This window comes from Fistularia commersonii, chromosome 3 (genome assembly GCF_037954325.1).
Source record: "Fistularia commersonii isolate RoL2024-O1a breed Wild chromosome 3, RoL_Fcom_v1.0, whole genome shotgun sequence".
Classification (NCBI taxonomy): domain Eukaryota; kingdom Metazoa; phylum Chordata; class Actinopteri; order Syngnathiformes; family Fistulariidae; genus Fistularia; species Fistularia commersonii.
In genome coordinates, this window is record NC_141286.1 from 10,670,745 (window position 1) to 10,692,464 (window position 21,720).

The 21,720-nt window shown below is 46.8% G+C and overlaps 2 protein-coding genes across 5 annotated transcripts in view; both read left to right on the plus strand.

Annotated features, from left to right (window-relative positions):
* The first annotated feature begins 5,915 nt into the window (after positions 1 to 5,915).
* Positions 5,916 to 14,089, plus strand: pld3 (phospholipase D family member 3). Of its 3 annotated transcripts, XM_086177065.1 has the most exons (14): positions 5,931 to 6,175; positions 7,484 to 7,579; positions 7,906 to 8,028; positions 8,112 to 8,277; positions 8,388 to 8,438; positions 8,595 to 8,767; positions 9,269 to 9,449; positions 9,524 to 9,641; positions 11,160 to 11,287; positions 12,144 to 12,341; positions 12,856 to 12,995; positions 13,086 to 13,251; positions 13,382 to 13,481; positions 13,614 to 14,089. In XM_086177065.1, the coding sequence occupies exons 5-14, from the start codon at positions 8,397 to 8,399 to the stop codon at positions 13,823 to 13,825; spliced, it is 1,458 nt and encodes a 485-aa protein (XP_086033191.1). In that variant the 5' UTR covers positions 5,931 to 6,175; positions 7,484 to 7,579; positions 7,906 to 8,028; positions 8,112 to 8,277; positions 8,388 to 8,396; the 3' UTR covers positions 13,826 to 14,089. The 3 variants fall into 3 exon arrangements, with proteins under 3 accessions (XP_086033183.1, XP_086033191.1, XP_086033199.1); XM_086177057.1 differs by lacking the exons at positions 7,906 to 8,028; positions 8,112 to 8,277 and having other exon boundaries at positions 5,916 to 6,175; XM_086177073.1 differs by lacking the exons at positions 7,484 to 7,579; positions 7,906 to 8,028; positions 8,112 to 8,277.
* A 7,518-nt stretch (positions 14,090 to 21,607) lies between these two features.
* The window catches only part of prx (periaxin), a 29,364-nt gene continuing 29,251 nt past the window's right edge, over positions 21,608 to 21,720 (plus strand). For both annotated transcript variants that reach the window (XM_086177085.1, XM_086177111.1), the window contains exon 1: positions 21,608 to 21,665. In XM_086177085.1, coding sequence (XP_086033211.1) covers positions 21,608 to 21,665 — 58 coding nt within the window. The remainder of the gene's footprint in view (positions 21,666 to 21,720) is intronic.

Consider the following 21,720-nt stretch of genomic DNA (forward strand, 5'->3'; position numbering starts at 1 on the left):
GGCCGGACCAGGAAACCTTTGCAGGGCTTCATCCCGCCCTAAAGAAAGTACCAAAGAGACACACAAACACACACGCACTACCCACTTGTCCCTAAAACTAATTCCACCACATTAGCTCCCGCCACACAAACATGCTAATGCTGGGTTTATTTTTAAAACACAGATTTTAAAAAATAAAATATTTCAGATTTTCTTCTCCACACCTTTACTATTATTGGTGTTTATTTTTTTTTCTTTTGAATTTATTTTCTTTCTGCTTTACAGAGGGCTGTCAGCATGTTATGTTAGCACCGCACCTTTAGCACTGTTGCTATACCCAGCAGCAATGCTAAGTTATTAAAAGTGCTTAGTGTTTTAAAAGTGATGGCAGTAAACCCACAGTGGTGTGATATATATGCACTGACTGCAGTGCTACGTTCAGGCAAGTACTTGTGTTGATAGTAGCAGTAAAAATACAGCAATGCCATCATTGTGTCTAGCAACATGATTGTCTTTCTTAGCATGATAAGCTAAAAAAAAAAACACACACACAAATAAGACCTCCTAGATGAAGTTGAGGATGAAGTACAATCTTTTCCTCGCACTTAATGCAGTAATCGATGTACCATATTTTCTCCACTATACGGTGCACCGGATTATAAGCCACACCGTCAATGAATGGCCTATTTCAAAAAAAAATTCATATATATAAGGTGCACCGCATTATAAGCCGCATAGAACACAAGCTACAGAAGAGGCTGGCGTTGCGTTATGCATCCACTAAATGGAGCTGCGCTAAAGGGAATATCAACAAAACAGTTTGATACTTCAGTCAAACTTTATTTATCGAATACAAACCAATGTTCTGACAACTTTGTTCACTCCCAAAACAAGGTAGTGCACTCACAATACGGTACCATACGTACCGGTAGCTCTTACCGGTATTTGCGCCGCCTTCGTAGAAAACAATGTATTTCCAACTCAATTTGTCACAGTTCAAAGCATTTCATAAAACAAAAACACCAAGAAGGACCGCCTCTAAATTCATTGACGTTAAGTTCGCGTGCTAGCACTGTTGCCTTCATTCGTATAGTGACTGTAGAGACGCTACTACTTGTTGCTCTCTGTTCAACAACCCACTGTTCAAGTTTGTCCTTTAACTGTAGCCATCTCGTATTGTTCCCTCAGAAACTCTGTTTGGTCCTCTTTACTTGGTGCAGGGCATCTTGTCGCTTCCTCCACTTCTGCACAATTGATTCGTTAATGTTGAATTCTCTTGCTGCTGCTCTATTCCCATGTTCTACTGCGTGACTGATAGCCTTGAGTTTAAACTCTGCGTACTAAGAGTGTCTCTTGAAAGGAGACGTTTTGGATTCTTTACATATATACACACACAAATGTAAATGAAAATGCACGCTCACGCAGTCATATATCCAAGCATGCACCGCGCACTATTTCTTCTAAAGGAGAAAATGGAGTCGGTGGCTGCTTCCCGTAGTTGCAAGACCTCTTGCGGCTCAATATTGATCCATATATAGGGCACTACGGATTTTAAGGCCTACTGTCGGTTTTTGAGAAGACTAAAGACTTTTATGTGCGCGTTATAGTGCGGAAAATACAGTACTCTGAGTAATCTGGTGGACAGGAATGTGATGGGGGATTCCTGGTGTGGTCAGTCGGAGACGTTTAAAAAAAAAGCCGATAAGATCCCCCCAATACCGATCTAATAGAGGTTACCGTGACAACCGATGTCACCTTTACCCTCAGCACTCTGGCCTCTGTTTCTGGTCACAGACGACGAGGAGGGGCGGGGACTTGTCTGAGAGTACTTCCTAATACTTTTTTGCAGTATTTCCTCCAAAGTACCACAACGTGTATCAGCGGGGGGGGGGATGGCAGAGTTGCAGTTTCACTTCCTGCTGCACCTGTGTCCTTGCACACACCTGAGCGCTTTAGTTAATCCCTAATTTCCAGCTAAAACCCCGCAGTCAGGCCGTCATTCGAGACCTGCGGAGGGACAAATCCTGTTTGTCCAGAGCGGCGGCACGCCACCCTGCTCGCCACCACCACCTCGCCGGCTGCTCAAGCTCTGGGACGCCGACGCCTTGTTTTTCTACCTCCCACAAACAAAACACAAGGGGGCCGGGGATCCTTCAACGTGCGTGGCCCTGGGTGTGAAGTTTGGGCACAGAAGCCTTCTGAAGATACACCAATGGATGCATGGGGACACCCCCTGCCCCCAGAACACCACCTCTTCCCGCACACACGTTCGACCGCATTGGGTAATGAGTTACCTGCTCTATCTGACCTGTTCGACTCGCGCAGTCTGCAAGCGCACACACACACGCACACACACACGCACACACACACACACACACACTCGCAGTAACGAACGAGCATACAAACACCCCAAAGTCCACTCCACGGCTACGACCATGGTAACGGCTAGAACTGACAGGGTACTTTGGAAATTTGAGCACCCCGCACGTGCATGCGCATACGCGCGCACACACACACACACACACACAGGTGAAGCCATAAAATGTCAGGTCAGCGGAGGAGCAGCCTTGATGGATGTCAGCTTTAGCACCTAGATAGGTTCAGCCCCCCCACTGAGGTGCTGCAGACAGGAAGACACCACAATCCTCTTCCTGTTAGCTTCATGTGAATCTTGGTGTGATTTTGCTTGCAGCTAGCAGAGGCACGATGCCGCTAACCACCCACATTAGCCTCTTTTCCTTTTCGCCACAAATGGTATCATAGTGTGTAACACTAAAGCTAACATATCAAATGAGGAAATCAACTTTGCTTTCCAGCTTAAAAGGCCACGTGATGGCAATGTTGGGCCTCGGTGGTGGGGCCAACTGCCCGGCGCTCCACTCCATGACCCCAAGCTCAGGATGTGGGTTATCTGTCAGCCTTCACCTGTGGATGAACACCCTGTTCTTTCACCATCGGCCCCAATAACACCACCCCCTCACCGGTTTTGAGGGACATGCCTCCCACTACGTCTCCTCCCCTGGTCACAGAGTCCAGCTCAGACGAGAGCGTAGGCCGGGCGCAGGACGCCAAAAATCGATTCTTGTTTTTTCCAGGTTTTTCCAGAGCCTCTCTTTCTCTGTATAGCGGCTCAAATGACTGATTTTTTTTCCACTAACTAACCAGGATTTAAAAGCTTATTTATTAATGTTTATGACTTTCAAAATGTTCAACAGATCTACAATATAACTCAGTTACCATGGTAACCCTAATATTATCATGATAAATAAACTTTAAACGTTAAAAAAAGTTAAAACCAATGTCAGTAAGAATTATTATTGTTGTTATCATCTCACTCCATCTCACCCTCAGCCAATCATCTGGCTCCATCTAAGCCTCTTCTCTAACACATCTAACTTCCTATCCTCTTATCCTCCATCCATAACTTATTGCTGTCTTCCCCCAGATCCTGCTGCATTCTTCCACCCAGATCTTTGCCGTCCAGCCTATGTCCACGCCCATGCCATCTCCAGAACATGTTCCTCCTCTCTGATGGACTCCGTTCTCCTCGCTCCCAAAGAGGGACCTCCGCTCCGGCCTCTGCATCTCTGCCTTATGTCTTCTCCTCAGCGTCTCCAACTCCTTCCCTCCAAGGTGGCTAAAATATGGGTAAACGTCTCATTGAGGAGTTACGGTAAGCGTGCATCTGTGACTCACGTCACAGAACAATAATATACCCAATGACGTCACTGGCCACTGTGACGTCACGTCGAAAAGGTGTCGGGCGTGCTTGTGGCTCTGGGCCATCTCATGTAAGTGTCCCGGATATGGACACGAAACTAAACCGCCTTCCTTAACCTGCGCGCAAGGGCAAAGTGCCTCCTCCAGATCCTCTAACCGCACAGGTGACCAATCCCTGGATCCTGGAGCGCGCGCGGGCTTACCTGGGAATTGCAGCGGGCACGTGGGGGAAGGGGGGCACATGGGCGCCAGGTGACACACTTGGCGAGCGCGAACTCCTCGCATGGGACAGGCGCGTCAATGGCACCCGCACGTGCTGTAGCCAGGTGAGAAGGGCTGGAAAAAAACAGCAGCAGCATGGAAACACATAGGAAAAGGGCTCAGGGGGGATATGATTTCAACCGCCAAGCTGTTGATCAATCAATCACCATAAAATGTGCTTGATTTTGTCCTCTTTTAATAGCAGTGGTTTCAGTGGGTTTATTTGGCCGTCATCATCATCATCAGTGTTCTAGAACTGGACCAGGTCCTCCAACAGGTTCTTTGTATGCTCACCTTCCTGCTCCGCTGACTTCCTCAGAAGGGTCAGGCTCCGCCCACTCCCCTCCTCTCCTCGCCGCTGCCGGGTGACCCTGAAGCAGAAACACAAAGAAAGAAACAGGAAATAAGTACGTTCGGGGCATGGCTTACCGTCTTTCCCTCTCCTTCGCAGCCAGGTGCGTAATACAGACACACCTTCATCCTGTAACACCCTACGAGGAGTTGTTTATTGATTTTCAGGTTAATTGATCATTCATGCCTGATGATGACAGCTCCTCCTCCTCCTCGCTGGAGCAGCAGCAGTATATGCCAGACTGCGGAAGTCGGCCTGTTGTTTTATTATTCTTTATAACTCGGCCAGAGCTGTAAAATCCCCATAAAGCTGTCTGGGATCCTCTTATACACTTGATGCACTCCTGAAGCCCTGATCCAAGGTCCCCCCCCCATCAACTGCCACTGCCGTCGCCATCTTTTGCCCGCTCGGTAACGTCGGCCCAGAGAGGAAGCGGCGGCGTCTGAACTCTTGACTTCACCGATAACGCAGGAATTCTGGCTCTTTCTGCCTTATCAGCTGACGAGTTTCAACGCCGACAAAAGAAAGTGTGACCGCTGAACACGTCTGCGGGGGGAAGGGTGGGAGCACGTTCTGCCATTTTGACCCGCACCTGCGGAGAACCCCTTCGCCGTCAAGCGAAGGAGTGTGACCGAACCTCGGGAGAGGAGAAGCCGAACGTCCTGACATTTTTGGCTAAAGGCACACATTAGCAATTGGGGGGAAATTAGCAAGAGGGCCTTTTGTAAACACACTCAGTTGCCGTGGCAACCTTAGGCCACATCCTGGTCCAGTGGGAGCAACTTGGAGCTTGGCGAGTCTTCTTGAATGGTCTCTAGCAAAGATGCAGAACTACAGGTGAACTGCATGTACACCCAAATACATACATACATACCTAAATGTATAGAAACAAGCAAACAATCACCTCCCTGATTTCCATTCTCCCATCTGGACGCTCCCTCCTACTCACATGGACAAACATAAAGGAGTGGGAGGGGTTTTTATTTTCTCCGTGGGATAAACGGATGGTGATAATGATGGTAATGAGGATGCTGATGATGACGATGATGATGATGAAATAATCTTAAACAAAGTAAAAAGATAAGGATGAGCTCTGTAGCAAGCTCAGCTGGAGTTAGATTCACACACAGCTGTTAGTTAATTATCCCTGCAGTATTTTATGAAAATATGATGATAACAGCATCGGGTTTGCCGTTCTCACCTGTCCAGAGGGAAGGAGCCATGGTCCATCAGGGTCAGAGGTCACAGGTCAGGGGTTGGGACTTGACTATTGCTTTTGAGTTAAATTGATCTGGTAATTTTAAGAATTTGTGTAGATTTTTTTAAATTACCACAATTTCACGCACTTTTAGAGTTACTTTTGATAATCTTTATTAAAATGAGGAAAACGTTTCCGCTCGAATTAACGTGGCGGGACGTCTGCCGCTGTCCGAACACCCTTAACCCTGCGTGGGAGCCGGAGCGGAGCAGCCGCGGTCCTACAGCGACACTCTGCGTTCATAGCGGGAAACGATACCCACTCGGCGGCCCGCGGTTCCCTGCAGCGCATGCGCGAAAGTTACGCATGGCAGCTCTTCTCCCATTGGTCACCCGATCTGATCACGTGCTGTAGCGTAGCTAAAAAAAAATAACACAACAACTTTCGGAGGAACCGGAGCGGCCGCTACTCCTGCGTGTAAACACGACCGAACCGAACCACCAAGTCACTGAACTACCGAACCAGACCCCGGCGTTTTACTGGAGAGACGACGACGGGGCTCGTTGTGACACCGTGACTGGTCCGGACCCGCTAGAACCGAAGAACCGCCGCTCCTGGACCCGTTTTTTTGGACTCCGCCGTCAAGACCGTTCGACCCCCTCATTGTAAGTTCATCGAAAAGTACTCATGTACCTCCTGTATTACTGCGAAAAAGTTTGTAAAGTACTCGGAAGTACTCAGAAGGCTTGAGTTCCACCTCTGGGACTGAAGTGAGTTTATGGAATATAATACCCCTTTATTTAATTTCTATAACTTAATTTTATTATTACATCGACCTCTTACACTGACTTGTAAACAAAGAGCACTTTCATCAGCAAATGTGTTTAAACGTGACTTATAATATCAAGTTTGAATCTTGGAGTCATACATTTTCATTAAGGATGACATTTTTAAAAATAGACCAAGAGGGAGTGCTGCTTCTTCTCAGGCACTTCCAGCAATGTAAAAACCAACTATGGCTAAAAATGTTAAAATGATGCGCTTGGGGTCCAGTCAATTCGTAGGACAGGCCACTGGTTTGGGCTATTTTTGTAATCACAGGAAAAATGAATTCTGAGTAGTTTTTTTGAGAGATTTTTTTTTTTTAAGACTATATGTATCTCAGTGGTTTCCAACTTAGGAGCCTGAGCTTAAATCTGACAGGGGATTTCGGAAGAGTGACAGGAAAGACCCTTTTGGTTGCATTTGTGGAGAAATGGGCATTGAATCATGTGACGTTCCGTGCTGTGAAAACAAAATCTCCACGGGGGACACCCCGAAGTTTCGGGATCCCGTGCGTGTCCCAGACATTGTCAAATAAAAAAAGGAACTTGGTAAAACTCGTGACATCTTGCTGAAGCAGCAAGATTTGGATTTTTTGGAAGATTTCTGTCACAACAGGACCATCTGTTGCTGGAGATTCCTCTGCTCGGGAGGTTCCTCTGCACGGGACCAAAATAAGTCCTGAAATTCCAGTAAATGTGGCGTAAATTTATCATTCAGTGTTTTGTTGTTTTAAATAACCTTGATTTCAGCTTTTAGGTCACTAGTGCTGGTCAGTTGAAGGCCACTGGAACCTTCTCTTTGTCTGCTGTGGGCAGACAATATGTGTTTGTGTACGAGAGCTTTGTGTCGCTAAATTGCTAAACATATGCTAACACCTTAAATCACCTCAAAGGGAGACCAGCCAGATGGAATCTTGATTCCCAGCAAAAGATCTTTTTTCTGACAAAGCCTCTAAAGTAGAGAAACTCTCTTGGGAATTATCTTCTCTTGGAATACGCTTATTTTTGAGATGCTCTTCATTTTGTGTCCGTGTTGCCGACTTGTGCTTTTTCCGCCTGCACTGTTCTGACTCAATGCCGGTTCTCACTGAAGATAAACTTTGAAGTGCCTGCCCCGTAATATGTTCCTCTTTTTTTTTTAAAAAAAAGACTCCAGGACTGTATGTGAGAGACCAGAGCTGAACAGCTTTTACTTTTGGAATCCTGTTCTCGGCGAACATGAAGACTACTCTCTCTTATAACCAGGTTGGTGAAAATTAGTTAGCTTAAATTAGCTGAGTGCCTGAGTAATGTTTAAATCAAATCTCTGGTGAAAGACAAAGATGATAGAGATCTGATGTAGCTGACAGGAAATAAACACTTGTCAAAAGCAGGAGCTAATCTCTTCCACAATGTCGTGGAGGTCAGAGACGAGCATTCAGGAAACATGGCTAGCTAACAACTGCAATAAGGCACTAGCAGAACTTGATGTCATTTTCAGATTTGTCAGTTGTCTTTTTTCCCAAAGGTCAGTAATGTAGACAAACTGGAGATGTTCCCATGATGATAAAGGCCTAAAAAATCATCTGCAGGTCAAACTGGGCCCATGGATGAAAAATAAGTGTCCAAGCAGCTAGAAGGAAGAGGTCCAAGTAAGCAGACCAACATCTCTCAGTAGAACCAGGTGTAGGACTTCATACAGACAAAGCCCCAAGGTAGTTCAGATAGGTGCATGGTGCAGACAACAATATCAAGTCCAAGCATAACTCTTTGAGAAATATTCTCTTCACATCTTCAGGGTGAGGGACAGGAAGGTGCGCTTTCTGTCCAGGAGGTCAGGTGGTTTGACAGAGTGGTAGTAAAAGACAACATCATCAGAGGAGAGCTGTTCAGCACACACCTCCAGCCATGTTCACTTCAGTCCAAAGCTCTGGTAGAAATACGGCTCACCTGCGAACCCACAGGTCACATGGTTCTTCAGAGTCCTCGGACTCCCCACTGAAATCCTTCACAGACTATCCATGTAGAAAATAAATGGTTCTCAGTGACAGGTTTGTTTCTCTGGTTCTTGTAGTTTGTGGACATGGAGTGGAGGAGACAAGAACCCAGCAGGAAAGCCCAGCTGGTACGTGCTCACACACACACACACACACACACACACACACACACACACACACACACACACACACACACACACACACATACACACACACACTGTCTTTAAGTGTCCTCTGTAAATAGTCACTTTGATTAAAGTGACTATAATGTAATGTAATTTCAGGATGAGAAGACACACTCATCGCCTGTCCTCCAGTACTCCTGCTCTGTCCTGGCTCTGGCCACCATGGTGTGCCTCCTCCTTGTCGCCACGGCGCTCTACAACCTCCTGGTCCCCCGGCTCCCTTACCCATGCCACCACCTGCCTCGCAGCGAGTCCTGCTCTGACCCCTGCAAGTAAGACTTGAGCCCGAGGTCACACTGGTGTCAGAAGGTCTGGTTAATGTCATCTTATGGCATCTAGGAAGTTAGAACACTTGTCCATCAATAAAAAAAAAGTCATGATGGCGGGTGCTTCTTCTAAGAGTGAACACCTCCAGAAGCTAGAGTAGCAATTTATCAAAATAGAATTAACCAAAGTGAGAAGCTTCCTGTCTCTGATTCAGGGGCTGGACTGGATTTTCTCTCCAGGTTCCTCCCACAGTCCAACACCATTCTGCAGCTTCATCGAAGACAAAATTTTCTGCAAGTGTGAATGGTGGACTGTTTCTAAACGATTGACAGGTGGTCTGTCTAGGTTAAGCCGTGCCCCTCACCACAGTGTCCGCTGTGATTGTCTCTGTCTCTTAAAATCTGACACATACAAGAACAGACCTCTGGAGAAGATGAACCCTGTAACTTTGGGTGAATTAAAGATCACATGTTGAGTTGAGAGATAAACCTTCATCCTACTGTCAGGATCGTCCTGGTGGAGAGCATCCCCGAAGGCCTGGAGTTCAACTCCAGCACCAGCCATCTGTCCATCTATCAGGCGTGGCTTGGTCTGATGGCTGAGGCTAGAGACAGTGTGGACATCGCCTCCTTCTACTGGACGCTCACCAACAAGGACACGGGCACCCGGGAGCCGTCGGCCTATCAGGTGAGCCGCCTCCGCCTCCAATATTTTCTCCCGGGTTCCCTTCTCACCATGGTGGTCCACCTTCTCCGTCACAGGGGATGGATGTTCTCAACGGGCTGGCTAAGCTCTCAGGGAAGCTGTCCGTCCGCATCGCCGTCAACACGCCAAGCGAGAGTCAGCCACACAACGACCTCACCCTGCTCAACAACTCAGGTGACGCGCACGGAACACCCACATTGTCCCAAAAAATTCCAAAGAAAATTCCAGGTAATGCAGAGAGCATCAGAAGGAAATTCCCCCGGCGGCGCAAAACAAGTGGTTTCACTTTGACAGGCAGAGAGGAAACAAAAGAAATAGAAATAGAGAACAAATAGGTAAACCTGCTAAAAGGAATGACACTTTTGCTCTGTGAAGGACACCAAGAGATAACTGAAACCTGCTTGTTGCCTGGCGGGCCATGAGGTTTTCACCACTAATTGTATTAACCTTTAGACCAGGGGTGCTCAATACGTCGATTGCGATCTACCAGTCGATCGCAAAGGTAATAGTGGTAGATCGCATGACATTAAAAAAAATATACATCAGCCTATCATTCATCCTGTCACTTGATTGATATACAGGGCAGCCAGTCAGATGACATCTGATTTTTTTCTGACACTGAGGTCACTGCACATGCATAAACAACAGCGCGAAATGCAGGAAAACTAACAAGCTAGTCAGCAAGTTGATGTGTAATGGGTAATGTGGAGCGGCATTTTCAGACTGTTCATGGAAAATATGACACGGACCACTGAAAATAGGTGAAGGAACTAAAATATCAGTTGTCTTCAAAAGCGAAAGCTGCTACCGAAGCATTGTTCCGGGTGAGTCACGTCATTGTTAATAAGGCTGGTTGGCAGCAGCTACTTTCCGGACTATGCATTCCTGGCTGACTCAATTCAGTGCAAGTCATCAGAGTGAACTTGGGTTATGACAAAAAATTTACATAATAATTTTGTGTTGTGTAGTAATGGGTCATGTGGTTATGCAAGGCACATCAACATACAATGTACACATAAACAATGTTTTGCATTTTGTTGTGGGTAGATCGTTTTGACTTGGTCATTTTATAAATAGCTCGCATGCTTAAATAGTGTGAGCACCTCTGCTTTAGACCATATAAAAGGCATAAAGGTTTAACCGCTAATTACACTTTAGCGCAAAATATAACAACAAAAAGCGGGAAATGGAACCTGGATTAGGGAAGCAGCACTGGTGGCTGAGTCCGATAGCATTTGTGACACGTAGACACTGGATCAGCACTGGGTCCAGGTGACCTCAACTGCTCCTGAAGACCCGCTGTTGCTCCGGGAAGAACCTGAATGGATGGGTTCTCCTGGAGAAGGAAGCACTGAGGCTGAGAAATCAATGCCTCCTCAGGAGTGTGAGCGGTGCCAGCTGGCCTCCAGGGGAATGTGTCTTCTGGATTCACAGTCACCTGAGGAGGGGATTGAGAAGAAAGTGGCACAATGCAATGTTGACACCATCCACCAGTGGGGGCTGGAAGTCTTACAGTGGTCCACTCCCTCCCATCCACAGGGACCCACAGGAAGATGTTTTTTGCTGCAGAACATTACAACTCTATGTGTGTGTGTGTGTGTGTGTGTGTGTGTGTGTGTGTGTGTGTGTGTGTGTGTGTGTGTGTGTGTGTGTGTGTGTGTGTGTGTGTGTGCGCGTACGTGTGTGTTGCAGGTGCTGACATCAGGTCTGTGAACATGAAGGAGCTCACCAACGGGGTGCTTCACACCAAATTCTGGGTGGTGGACAAGAAGCACATTTATATTGGCAGCGCCAACATGGACTGGAGGTCCCTCACACAGGTACACACGCATACATACATACACACACATCCGCACACACACACACCATTTATTGAAGTTTGGATTCTTAAATAAGTTTTTTTGAATAATGATTGAGGTCTGGATGAAGGTCCATGAAGTGAAGATCCAATAAAATAGAATAGTAAAATCAGAATGGGTTCCCTCTTTTTTGTCCTGCCAGGTTACTGGCAGGACCTACTGCCAGGTCCTGCCTTGTACAGGTTACTCCAGGTTCTCCCGGGTTCCTCCCGCAGCCCAAAAACCTTCCACAGGTTCCACAGAAGACTCTAAATTGTCCATAGGTGAGAATGGTCGGGTGATTGCACCTCTCAACCCTAGTGTCACCTGTGATTGGCCACTGCCTCCTCATGAATCTGGTTTATAATGAAGTCCAGAGCTTCCAGAGACAACACATTTAAGAAGATGGCTGGAGATGGATGAAGAACTCATTCTGCTGGACTCTCTTTGTGTTCTTCATGTTCTCCCTGTGTGTGAATGGTGGGATGTCTGATTGACAACCAACCTGTCCAGTTGGACTGACCTGTACTGCCCTTCGGTGGGCAGGATCAACTGTTCAGATCATGTTTGAACCTTTAGAGCTTCTTATGTGGATGTTAGTCTTGCAGAACCCTGTGAGAACCAAGAAGGGTTAACAGTTTTACACACACCACCTGGTTTTCCAGCTTGAGAACCTCAGAACCTGCAAACTCTCTTCAGTGTGTCAGCGGGGATGAACATCATCCTGGTCATGCAATGCAATGATCTACTGAACATCAGAAGCATGTGTTCTGCCTCATAATCCAGGAGCTGTAACTCTAGAGGCCATAGAACCTCACCTGTCTGCTGGGTTCTCTAGGTGAAGGAGCTCGGCGCCGTGGTCTACAACTGCAGCTGCCTGGCCGCCGACCTGGAGAAGATCTTTGAGGCCTACTGGCTGGTGGGGGAGACTGGCTCCATCCCATCGCCATGGCCCAGCAGCTTCTCCACCGAATTCAACAAGGACAACCCCCTGCAGCTGAAGTTCAACGACACCCTCTCAAGGGTCTACCTGTCGGTGAGCTGCTGCTGCCGGTCCTCCGCCTCAGGATTCTGTACGTGTTCATGAGGGGAACCCGCGAGAACCTCACCTGTGGAGCAACATTTCAAACTCCAGGTTCCAGAAGGAACCAATCAGAAATGTATTAGAATATTAGAAGAAGATCTGAGTATTTGTGAGAAGTCAAGGTTCCAGAGTCCAAGCCAGTGCTGGATTGGGCTCTCTATTGTCCCGCCCAGGTTCTCTGTCTTCCTCACAAAGTCCAAAAACATTCTTCGATCCATTGAAGACTCCAAATTGTCCACGGGTGTGAATGTTTGGATGTCTGCGATGGAAAAGTGAAGTGTCTGGTTAAGCCCCGCCCCTTTCTCCAGTGGCCGCTGTGATTGGCTGAATGAAAGCATCTCTAATCTGGGTTCTTCTCCTCATCCTGCTGGGTTTCTTAGGCTAACACACACACATACATACATCTGGCGGCAAGTGATGCATTGTTAAAGCCGGTGAAGAAATAACAGAAGTCCTCCTCCCTCAGAGCTCGCCGCCGTCCTTCTGTGCGACTGGCAGGACCTCAGACCTGCAGTCAATCCTCACAGTTATGGAAGATGCCCAAAGCTTCATCTACATCGCCGTCATGAACTACCTGCCCACCACAGAGTTCTCCTACCCCAGGAGGTACACTTTGTACACAACAAGCGCACACACACACACACACACACACACTTGCCTGTGTGCAGCTGAGGTTGAGTGCGGCATCCCGTGCAGGTACTGGGCAGACATCGACACACAGCTGAGGCGGGTGGCGTTTGAGAAGCACGTGCGCGTCCGCCTGCTGATCAGCTGCTGGCCCAGCACACAGCCCGTCATGTTCCCCTTCCTCCAGTCGTTGGCCTCTGTCCATGACTCCAAGAGCAAGCTGGACATCCAGGTGGTGAGTAGAAGAAGAGCAGCATGCCGAGGAATGCACCGCTGCCGCTGTTTCACCAGTGTGTGTGTGTGCGTGTGTGTGTGTGTGTGTTTGCGTGCGTGCGTGCGTGCACACGCGCACACACTACACATAGAGGCTGTTTGTGGTGCCAGCGAGTGCCAAGCAGAAGGAGATCCCCTTCTCCAGGGTCAACCACAACAAGTACATGGTGACTGACAAGGTTGCCTACATCGGTGAGTGACGCTCAGAAGAAAAGCAGGTTGGTGCTTCCTGTGACAGGGCAGTACGACAGCAGCGCCCATCCTGTCAGGGCTTTGAGTGACGGGAGAGGTACAAACTGTGTGATAGAGCACTTCTGTCCTTAGGTACCTCCAACTGGTCAGGAGACTACTTCGTCCACACCGCTGGCTCGGCCCTGGTGGTCAACCAGACAGCATCCACATCGGCGGCGCCCACTGTGCAGGAGCAGCTGAGGGACGTGTTTGAGAGGGACTGGAGCTCTGCCTACAGCTCGCCGCTGACCCAGGACACCGACCCTAAGGACCTCTGCAGGCTGCGGGCCTCCAGCTCCCGCTGAGGAACCCTCTACCTCATCCAGGTTCTTCAGTTCTTCAACTTTCAGACAAACTTTGCAAAAATCCAACAGCTGTGGAGTCAGCACTGTGCACGTAGTGCATGTTGAACACTAACCAGTGACGTTCCGCAATAAATTGTGTGTGTGTGTGTGTGTGTGTGTGTCTGTGCGCGTGTCTGTGCGCGTGTGTGCTTCCGTGCGCTCGCGTTTTCTGTATCTCTTGAACCGCTGGCAGACAGTTTTCAATAAATGATCTGGTGAATTTTGGACACTTAGCTGTTCTTTTTGTCCACCTGGAAGTACTTTTGCACTCCGTGTAGCTGATGAAGTATCAGGAGTTCATGCAAGCCCGCCCCATTGGTCATGTGACCTTCCCCCAGCATGGAACCTCCCATTTGTTCTAAAGGTTCTGATGAAATTATAGGTGTATGTGTTTATGTATACATATTATTGTTACAATGAGGGGGGTTAATGGAAGTGCTCCCCCCCCATTTGCGACTGGGACAAATATATCTATGGCCAACACGCACACACTCTCCATGTCACTCCCGAGGGTAAGGGGCTATTTCTGTCTCCCCGTAAAGCATCCAAAACCCTCCAGCCATGCCATAATATCTGTGTGGGGGGAGTGAAGAATTTCACAACTGAAAACTTAGTGGCCTTCATGGAGTTTTAGTCTCCCTCATAGTGTGTGTGTGTGTGTTTGTCAAATGTATTGATTATGAAGATGTGTATGATTATAATTGATTATTAGTGTACAATAATTGTCATCGCAAAGGATTTGTATTGAAGCAGGAAGAAACAATTCAAGCAATGTTTTCATTACAGTGACGGAGCAGTGTCACTGTTTGCTGCAAGACATTTTTCCAGCTTCCCTTGAATGCACCGCAGGCAGTAGAGAATGTTCTCCAAGGAGTCACGAGAGAACCTTCTCTGCTGTCTCTGGAGATGTTTTGATTTCTTATTTGCTCCTTTCGGTATTTTTGTCGTTCTCTCACACCAGCTAACTTCTTGTTCTCCATCCCTCCATCCATCAACCTCCTCTCTGGTCTTCCTCCAGACCTTCTTTCCGTTACCTCCAACTTCAGTATCCTTCTACCCAGATCTTCATCTCTCTTCTATCAATGTCCAAACCATCTCAGTGTGACTTTATCTCCAGAATATCTACCATTTACTATCCCTCTGATGGTCTCCTTCCTGATCTTCTCCATCCTCCTCACTCCCAAGCTGGAACCTCCACATCCTCACCTCTGCTGCCTCCATCTCTGCGTCCAGTCTTCTCCTCAGTGTCTCCAAACCAGACACCATGACTGCTTCTTACCTCCGTCTTCTCCACCTTTTATTCTAGCTGGTACAAAACGATCCAACCTACTTGTTTCTCTACCTCTTCTCTACTATCTCCATCACTCTGGACTGTTGACCCTCAGTACTTATCATCCTCCACCTTCTACATCTGCGTTCCCTGTAGCCTCACCGTTCCATTTAGGTTCTTCTCATTCATACACATGTATTCTGTGTTGCTGCTGCTGACCTTCATCCATCCCCTCTCCATCTCACTCCTCCACCTTTCTAGAATTCCCCTGCTCCCTGCCCTCACCAAAGATCACAACATCATCTGCAAACAACATGGTCCAAGGAGGTTACTGTCTTGCCTGCCATCACCATAGCAACCACATGTGTCTGCCTGTCCATCACTGTAGCAACCTCATCTGGCAGCCGGTCCATCACCATAGCAACATCATCTGTCAGCCCATCCATCACCATAGCAAACAAGAAGAGCAGGTCCTTGATGCACTCCACAGTCGCACCTCAGTGGAAATAAAATAAAATTAAATTAATACAATAAAATACAGTGAAATTAAAATGAAATTAATAAATAAAATTGGCTAAAATGAAATAGAATTAAATAAAATGTACCAAGATTAGATAAAATTATAGAAGTATAAATAAATAAATGATTGTTTTGTTAATCATTGAGTGGTTAGAGGACCAGAGGCTTCTACCTGACCGGGTTCCCATCGGGCTCCAGGTCTGCAGGTTGTTTCTCTTCAGAAGACCTTTGTTTCCCCCCCTGGTGCTCCGGCATCTCAGTGGCGTTCCTGTTCCGCTGGGACAGAAATTAAAGACGGCTCACATGTGAATTATGAAACATGGTTCTCTAAAAAAGAAGCTCTAATCCTCTGTTCCCCTGGAGAACATCTGCCCGATCCCCTCTGACGTGCTGACAGTTCAACCTGCCGGATTTAAAGGCTTAGCTGTGTGTGTGGCACTTTGTGGGGATCTTCATGTTTGTCAGAGACATTTTTCTCTCAACTTTGATCGGAGGAAAATTCAGGTTATTGGACTGTGGGAGGAAGATGGAGAGCCTGGAGGACACACCGTCAAACACTAGAGTTAGACCTGGAAACTTCAAGCTTACTCCATGTTGCCCAGCCTTTTCTGTGTGTTCTTCTCATGTTCTCAATCTCCATCTGGCAGTCCGAAAACAGTCATCGGTTCCTTGACAACTGTAGATTGTCCACAGATGTGAATGATTGACAGCTGACCTGTCCTGGTTGTGATTGGCTGCGGCCCCACCGTGCAAGCCATATAGACAAAAAATGAATGAATTATTAATTAATATCATGCTAAATTAATTGTGACACCACATTATTTATGATATGCAAAAAAATATTATCACTGAAAAATAAAACAAGAAGCTAAAAATAAATAAAAATGTGCTGTTGGTGACCCTGAGAGCTGAGCATTGGTTTCTAGTGGTTGATAGCGGATTTTCAGATCCTTTTTTTACTGCTTTTTTGAAAGGCATGAATGGATGACTGTGTCAAAATTCAAGCTTACGGCATTAACAAATAATTACACAAAGGGGCTCAGAAGGTTTTTTGTGCAAGTGCATGTGTATTTAATTGAATGAATGTTGAATGTCTTTTCATAATGTTTCAATATTTCTTGTATTATTTAAAGTAATTTTCAAATGTGAAATATGGGGGGGGGGGGCATTTTGCATTCTGTTTTTGTGTATGAAGAATTTGGTGACATAAGATAACACCCCTTTGTTCCTTGAAAGTGAACCAAATATTACGTCATCTTTCCATGGAGAAACTGGACCCTTTTCATCCATTTTTGAACATCTGCCCAGAAACAGAATATATAGCCTGCAGTTTCGGCATCCTTGTCACAAAATGTGCAATTATTCTACAAAATTAAAGTGTCACCTCAGTGATTCTTTGCTCGGGTAGATGTTATTCATATTTTCAAAATGTTTCTTTTGCCCCAGAAGGCACAGGTTCTGAATTTCAAAATAAAATTTGTTCTTACTGCCCTCAAGGTCTGAAGTCCATTTATAGTGGCACTGTATTGATCCATTTCCTGTCGAAAGACTGTGGAGTTTGGTGTGCTGTTAGTCCATGTCATTTTATGAATGTGCAATTTTCCCAAAAGCAAGACGTTGTTCAAAAGAAACAAAGTCCCTTTCCTTGGTGCGGTCTTGATAGGAAAGAAAAATGTCCTTATCCTGCTGCAGTGAGAATCCTCCTCTCCTCTTATTGAAGATTTGTACATTCAACCAGAATAGTTGTGAGTACAAGCAATAGTACAATCAATGTAAAATACATTCTCTATGTTGAAGTCGTGGGAATCGGGCTGGAGTAAGACGATTCGCGACAAGATGGATCAATCTATATCAAGCAAAGCTTCCTCATAAATCCCTAATATAAAATCATCGAATACAGGAGCCCGGACTTATGCTGTTTCCCTAGCGCTTGCAGTAAACGGGTCTTATGCTTGGAACACCCAGCAAAAACCACCCTTCTTTCCCTAATTGTTACATGAATGTTCATAGGAGGCGTGACAGGGTCTTCCACGTGTGCGTTGTTTTCCACCCGTACGTCTTCTTTCTACTTTCCCCCCCGTTCTTTCTCCTCTATCTCTGGGTCAGCACATCCCGTCTCACACTAATATCTGTAAAGAGAAGAGAACAACCCGCCCTCCCTAACAGCGATGATGATGAAGGAGGCCTTCTCCCCTACAATCGCAAGCTGTTAACGTCACACTACGTCCGGCTCGCTCCCCGTGGGCGCCGACCCCTAGCATTGTCTGTCCGGGCTGTTGTCTGATGAGACTATATGTTGAGTAAAGCAAATGTAATGACTACTTCATGAGCAAAGCAAGTATATTGATTTCTTCAATGTATTCCACAGACATCACAGGAGTCATCAATTTTAAATCTTTCTCAGGCTTTTTCACTGGGTATATCTTGTGTGTGATTTTATAACATACTTTTTATTGTTGTTTTATTTTTTAGACAGAATTTATAACTAATCAGCCATATTCTATTCTAATTTTAATCCTCATACAAAGAAGACCAATAGAATGTAGCTGTAGGAACAGTTTCACCTACCAAAAGAGTCCTAATGTATTTATTTGAACATTTGTCATATTCTTTTGTTTGAACTGCAATACCCAATTAATAAATTCTTCAATTATAACAATTGACCATCAACCTTCATAAGTTGTGAAACTAGAATGATAAAAATGTTTATACAACATCTTCCATCCCAGCAGAGTCTGCTTGTGAAAATTTGCTAGTTTCACGGTACTTTATCAGGATTATAGGCACATTTTAACAGGAAATTGAGTCCTGAGTTAAATATTGAAAGGTATCATTCAACGTTTTAAAGCTTGGAGCCTCCACAACCCAATTTTGTCTCATATTACAAAAGATCCCTTTTCTAAGATAGTGGCGTTTATTTCTCCCTATGAAATTGAATAAGATCTTATCCAGTTTTTTGTGTAGTCTTGGTATTTTGTCTATAAATTACAGAAGGACAAACAGAGTGATCAATGTCCATAAGGAGAATTACCCATCTACCCAGCATGTCAGATACGTGTTTAATTACTTTATCTTTAAATTTTCCCTGTAATATGGCTACTCCCGCTGATCTACTGCTCCCTTGGGAACACTACAAATTTTTGCCCCATTGACTCCTCCAAAATGAGACATCTTCCTCTGAAGTATGGGTTTCTTGAATAAAATAAGAGTCAACACCTTTGTTTTGGTAGTACAAAAATAAACACTTTCTTTTCAGCAAGTTCCTGATACCCCTGTCGTTGACAGACAGAACAGTTATTCACATCAATAACCAAACAATCCAAAAATATGAACTGATAATAGTCTTACCGTCACTTGCTCGACTGTTACTTTAAATGGCAGGAGTTACTGCACCCAACCATTCCCATGTCAATCCATTGCATCCTGCATAAACCTGTCTTATTATTTAAGTTCTCTCCCATTAATGAAATGCCCTGCCTCCCACAAAGTAGGCTTTATCACCCCTCTTCCGTGCAGCCTCCACAGCGGGCTACAGACGGGTGCCGATGGCCCGATCAGCTGTGATCAGGTCCTCTCTACGGTGCAAGTGATTGTTCCACAAGTATATGTATGCCTTTCCACAGAGTTTCTCTTGCCGTTCTGGATATGAACTTGAAGACATGGCGGCTGGTTTTGTCCTCCGTCCCTGGGTCTCACAATTCTGTGCGCAGTGTCCACCGCTGCCACCATCCTCTGCGGCAGGAAACACATCTCGACAGACATCCTAAACCTGTGCCTTGGCATTGGCGTCACCGTTTTCAGGGAGGCCGTGTCGCCGCAGGTTGGGTCGGCTAAAGCGATCACACTCATTCATCTGCAGCTCCATCTCACTCAGCTTCTTCTGAAGCTCATCACAAGTGTTTTTCAGTGTAATTTTTTTTTTTAAATCAATCACTTCCTGATGACTAAAGTCCAGACACTTTTACAAACCTTCAACCTGCGCCCTGTTATACTAAACTGCTTGGTCTGTTTTGCCCGCTCTTTCATTTATTTTTCTGGAGATGATTGTGCTCTAGAGTTTGTATTAGGTTGGATGTTCATACTGGTCATTCCTGTTAACCTTCCTTCTTTTAGCCGTGTGTTTCTTTGTTGGAGTTGGAGAAGAACTACATACCCCCTCATCATCAGCCCGGCGGGCGTAGGAATGCACCTCCCCAGTATTTCTCTTATCTTTGAAAATAACTCCATCCATGCCTTCCATATGGGGAAACTTCAACCTCCTCAGATATATCATCACCAGATAGGAGTTTGAGTGACAGGCTAAAGAAAATTTGGCCAGTGACTAGCTATCTTCCTAGCCTCTCCACCAACATGTGCTCACTTTTACCCTGAGAGGAGGAGTTTTGCAGAGACACACAGCCTCAGTGGTGGCACTGGAAACGGAAACAGAGTGAGTGTCCAGAGAAGAAGGTGGACCTCAAAGCTGCAAGGAAGGGGGAGTCACATTGGTGTGCAAGGGTGAGGAGATGGATGGGGTTCTTCAAGAACCAGGGAGTATTGGGTCCTCTGCCTGCTGCAGGGGAACCGCAGCGTGGAACTGCTCCAATCTGTTGGACCATCCAAGGACCAGGTGTGAGACACCAGCAGCAGAAGTTCTGACCCCAGTCATGTCCATCCAGTTGAACCAGCATTCCCGTGTTGAAATCAAAGACCCTGCAGAAATGTGGGAAAATCAATATCCGCCACACTGGACCGTCCAGCTTGAGCGTGAGTAGTTTTGGTTCATGCTTGAACATCTCCATACGAGGACCTCAGGTAATTCCAGCAACGTTAACACATTATGGCCAACATTGTCCCAAAAACCTCTTCCTCCTCACCTTCTCCACATGGAGCATCCCACAAGGGAACTTCTTCTGTGACTAACCTCACCAACCTCAATATAGGTTCTTGTGGGCTCCGGGTCAGTTCCTGAGGGTTCTGAACCAAGAATCTGCTGTATAAGAAGAGGCTTGAAGGCAGAGTTTTCCCCGCTTCTTGTCTAGCAGGTTTGATCTCATACAAGGTGTGTTTTGGATCTCATCCTACAAGAAAGAGTGTGTGTGGAGGGGGGGTGTCATAGCAGTGCTGGATGCTATCTTCTCAGTGAGGTGGAAGTAGGGTTTGTTGTCAGTGGGTTTGTCTGACCTGGTCCAGCGTCCCGTCCCCTCCTAAGCCCCGCCGGGCCGCTGCTAAAGCCCCCGCTGGGCAACAATGGAGCGTGGCTTTAAACAGGGATGCAGCAAACTGCTGACTGTCCGGCGCCGCTAATGCTGGGCTATTCTGCTGTGTCTCGTGGCCGAGATATACACACACACACACATACACACGTGCCAAAATGCTCATAACAGTGGGTGTTTTCTTGAGGGGACTGGTTCCCTGAGAGAGATTTGAGCTAAGAATGCAGGGAAAGGTGATCTCCAGGGGTCCTTGGAGGGGGTCCGGTGAGGTTCTGGACTTGAGATGTCCATGAAGGAATGAGAATAAGGAGAAGAAGTAGGAAGGGGTGCATTTAGAAAAGTAAAAGCCTTGTTTTTTTTTATTGACATGAAGGTGATGGTCAACCTTCATCTTGGTCCTGGAGGTCAGAGGCCCCCGTGTACCCAGATGGGGCGGTCGCGGGTAGGGGGTGTTGACACCCGGCCATGCATCCTCCCCCTCCCTCATCCCTCCCTCCCTCCCTCTGTCCGGGTCCCCGCTGACAGTGCAGCTCCTCTTCGGCCCGGCAGCCGTCAAACCGAACACCGAACTAGCTCGCAGCAGCAGCTCCGTGCCTCTCCCGCAGCTCTGACGTCCAGCGCCCCTAGCTGCCGCCGCCGCCACCCGCCGCCGCCGCAACCCCCCCGACCCCCAAACCCCACCCGCCCTCAGGGCCGCTCTGTCCGTGCTTCGTCTGCCCCCACCACCTACTCTTCCCCCCCATCCGTTGACTGCAAACCATGTGTGAGTGTCTCCGTGGAATATTCCGAGTCACCTGGACACCCTCCTCCGATGCAGGTCAGGATCAGCGCCTCCGTTTCGGCCGCGGGTTCCGGAAGGCTTGAGGGGGAAC

Excerpts from the sequence above, each read along its gene's own strand:
- pld3 (XM_086177057.1), top strand. The coding sequence starts at position 7,553 with ATGAAGACTACTCTCTCTTATAACCAG. Across the intron at positions 8,768-9,268 it reads TCCTGCTCTGACCCCTGCAA|GATCGTCCTGGTGGAGAGCA; the intron begins GTAAGACTTGAG and ends TCCTACTGTCAG. Across the intron at positions 11,288-12,143 it reads ACTGGAGGTCCCTCACACAG|GTGAAGGAGCTCGGCGCCGT; the intron begins GTACACACGCAT and ends TGGGTTCTCTAG.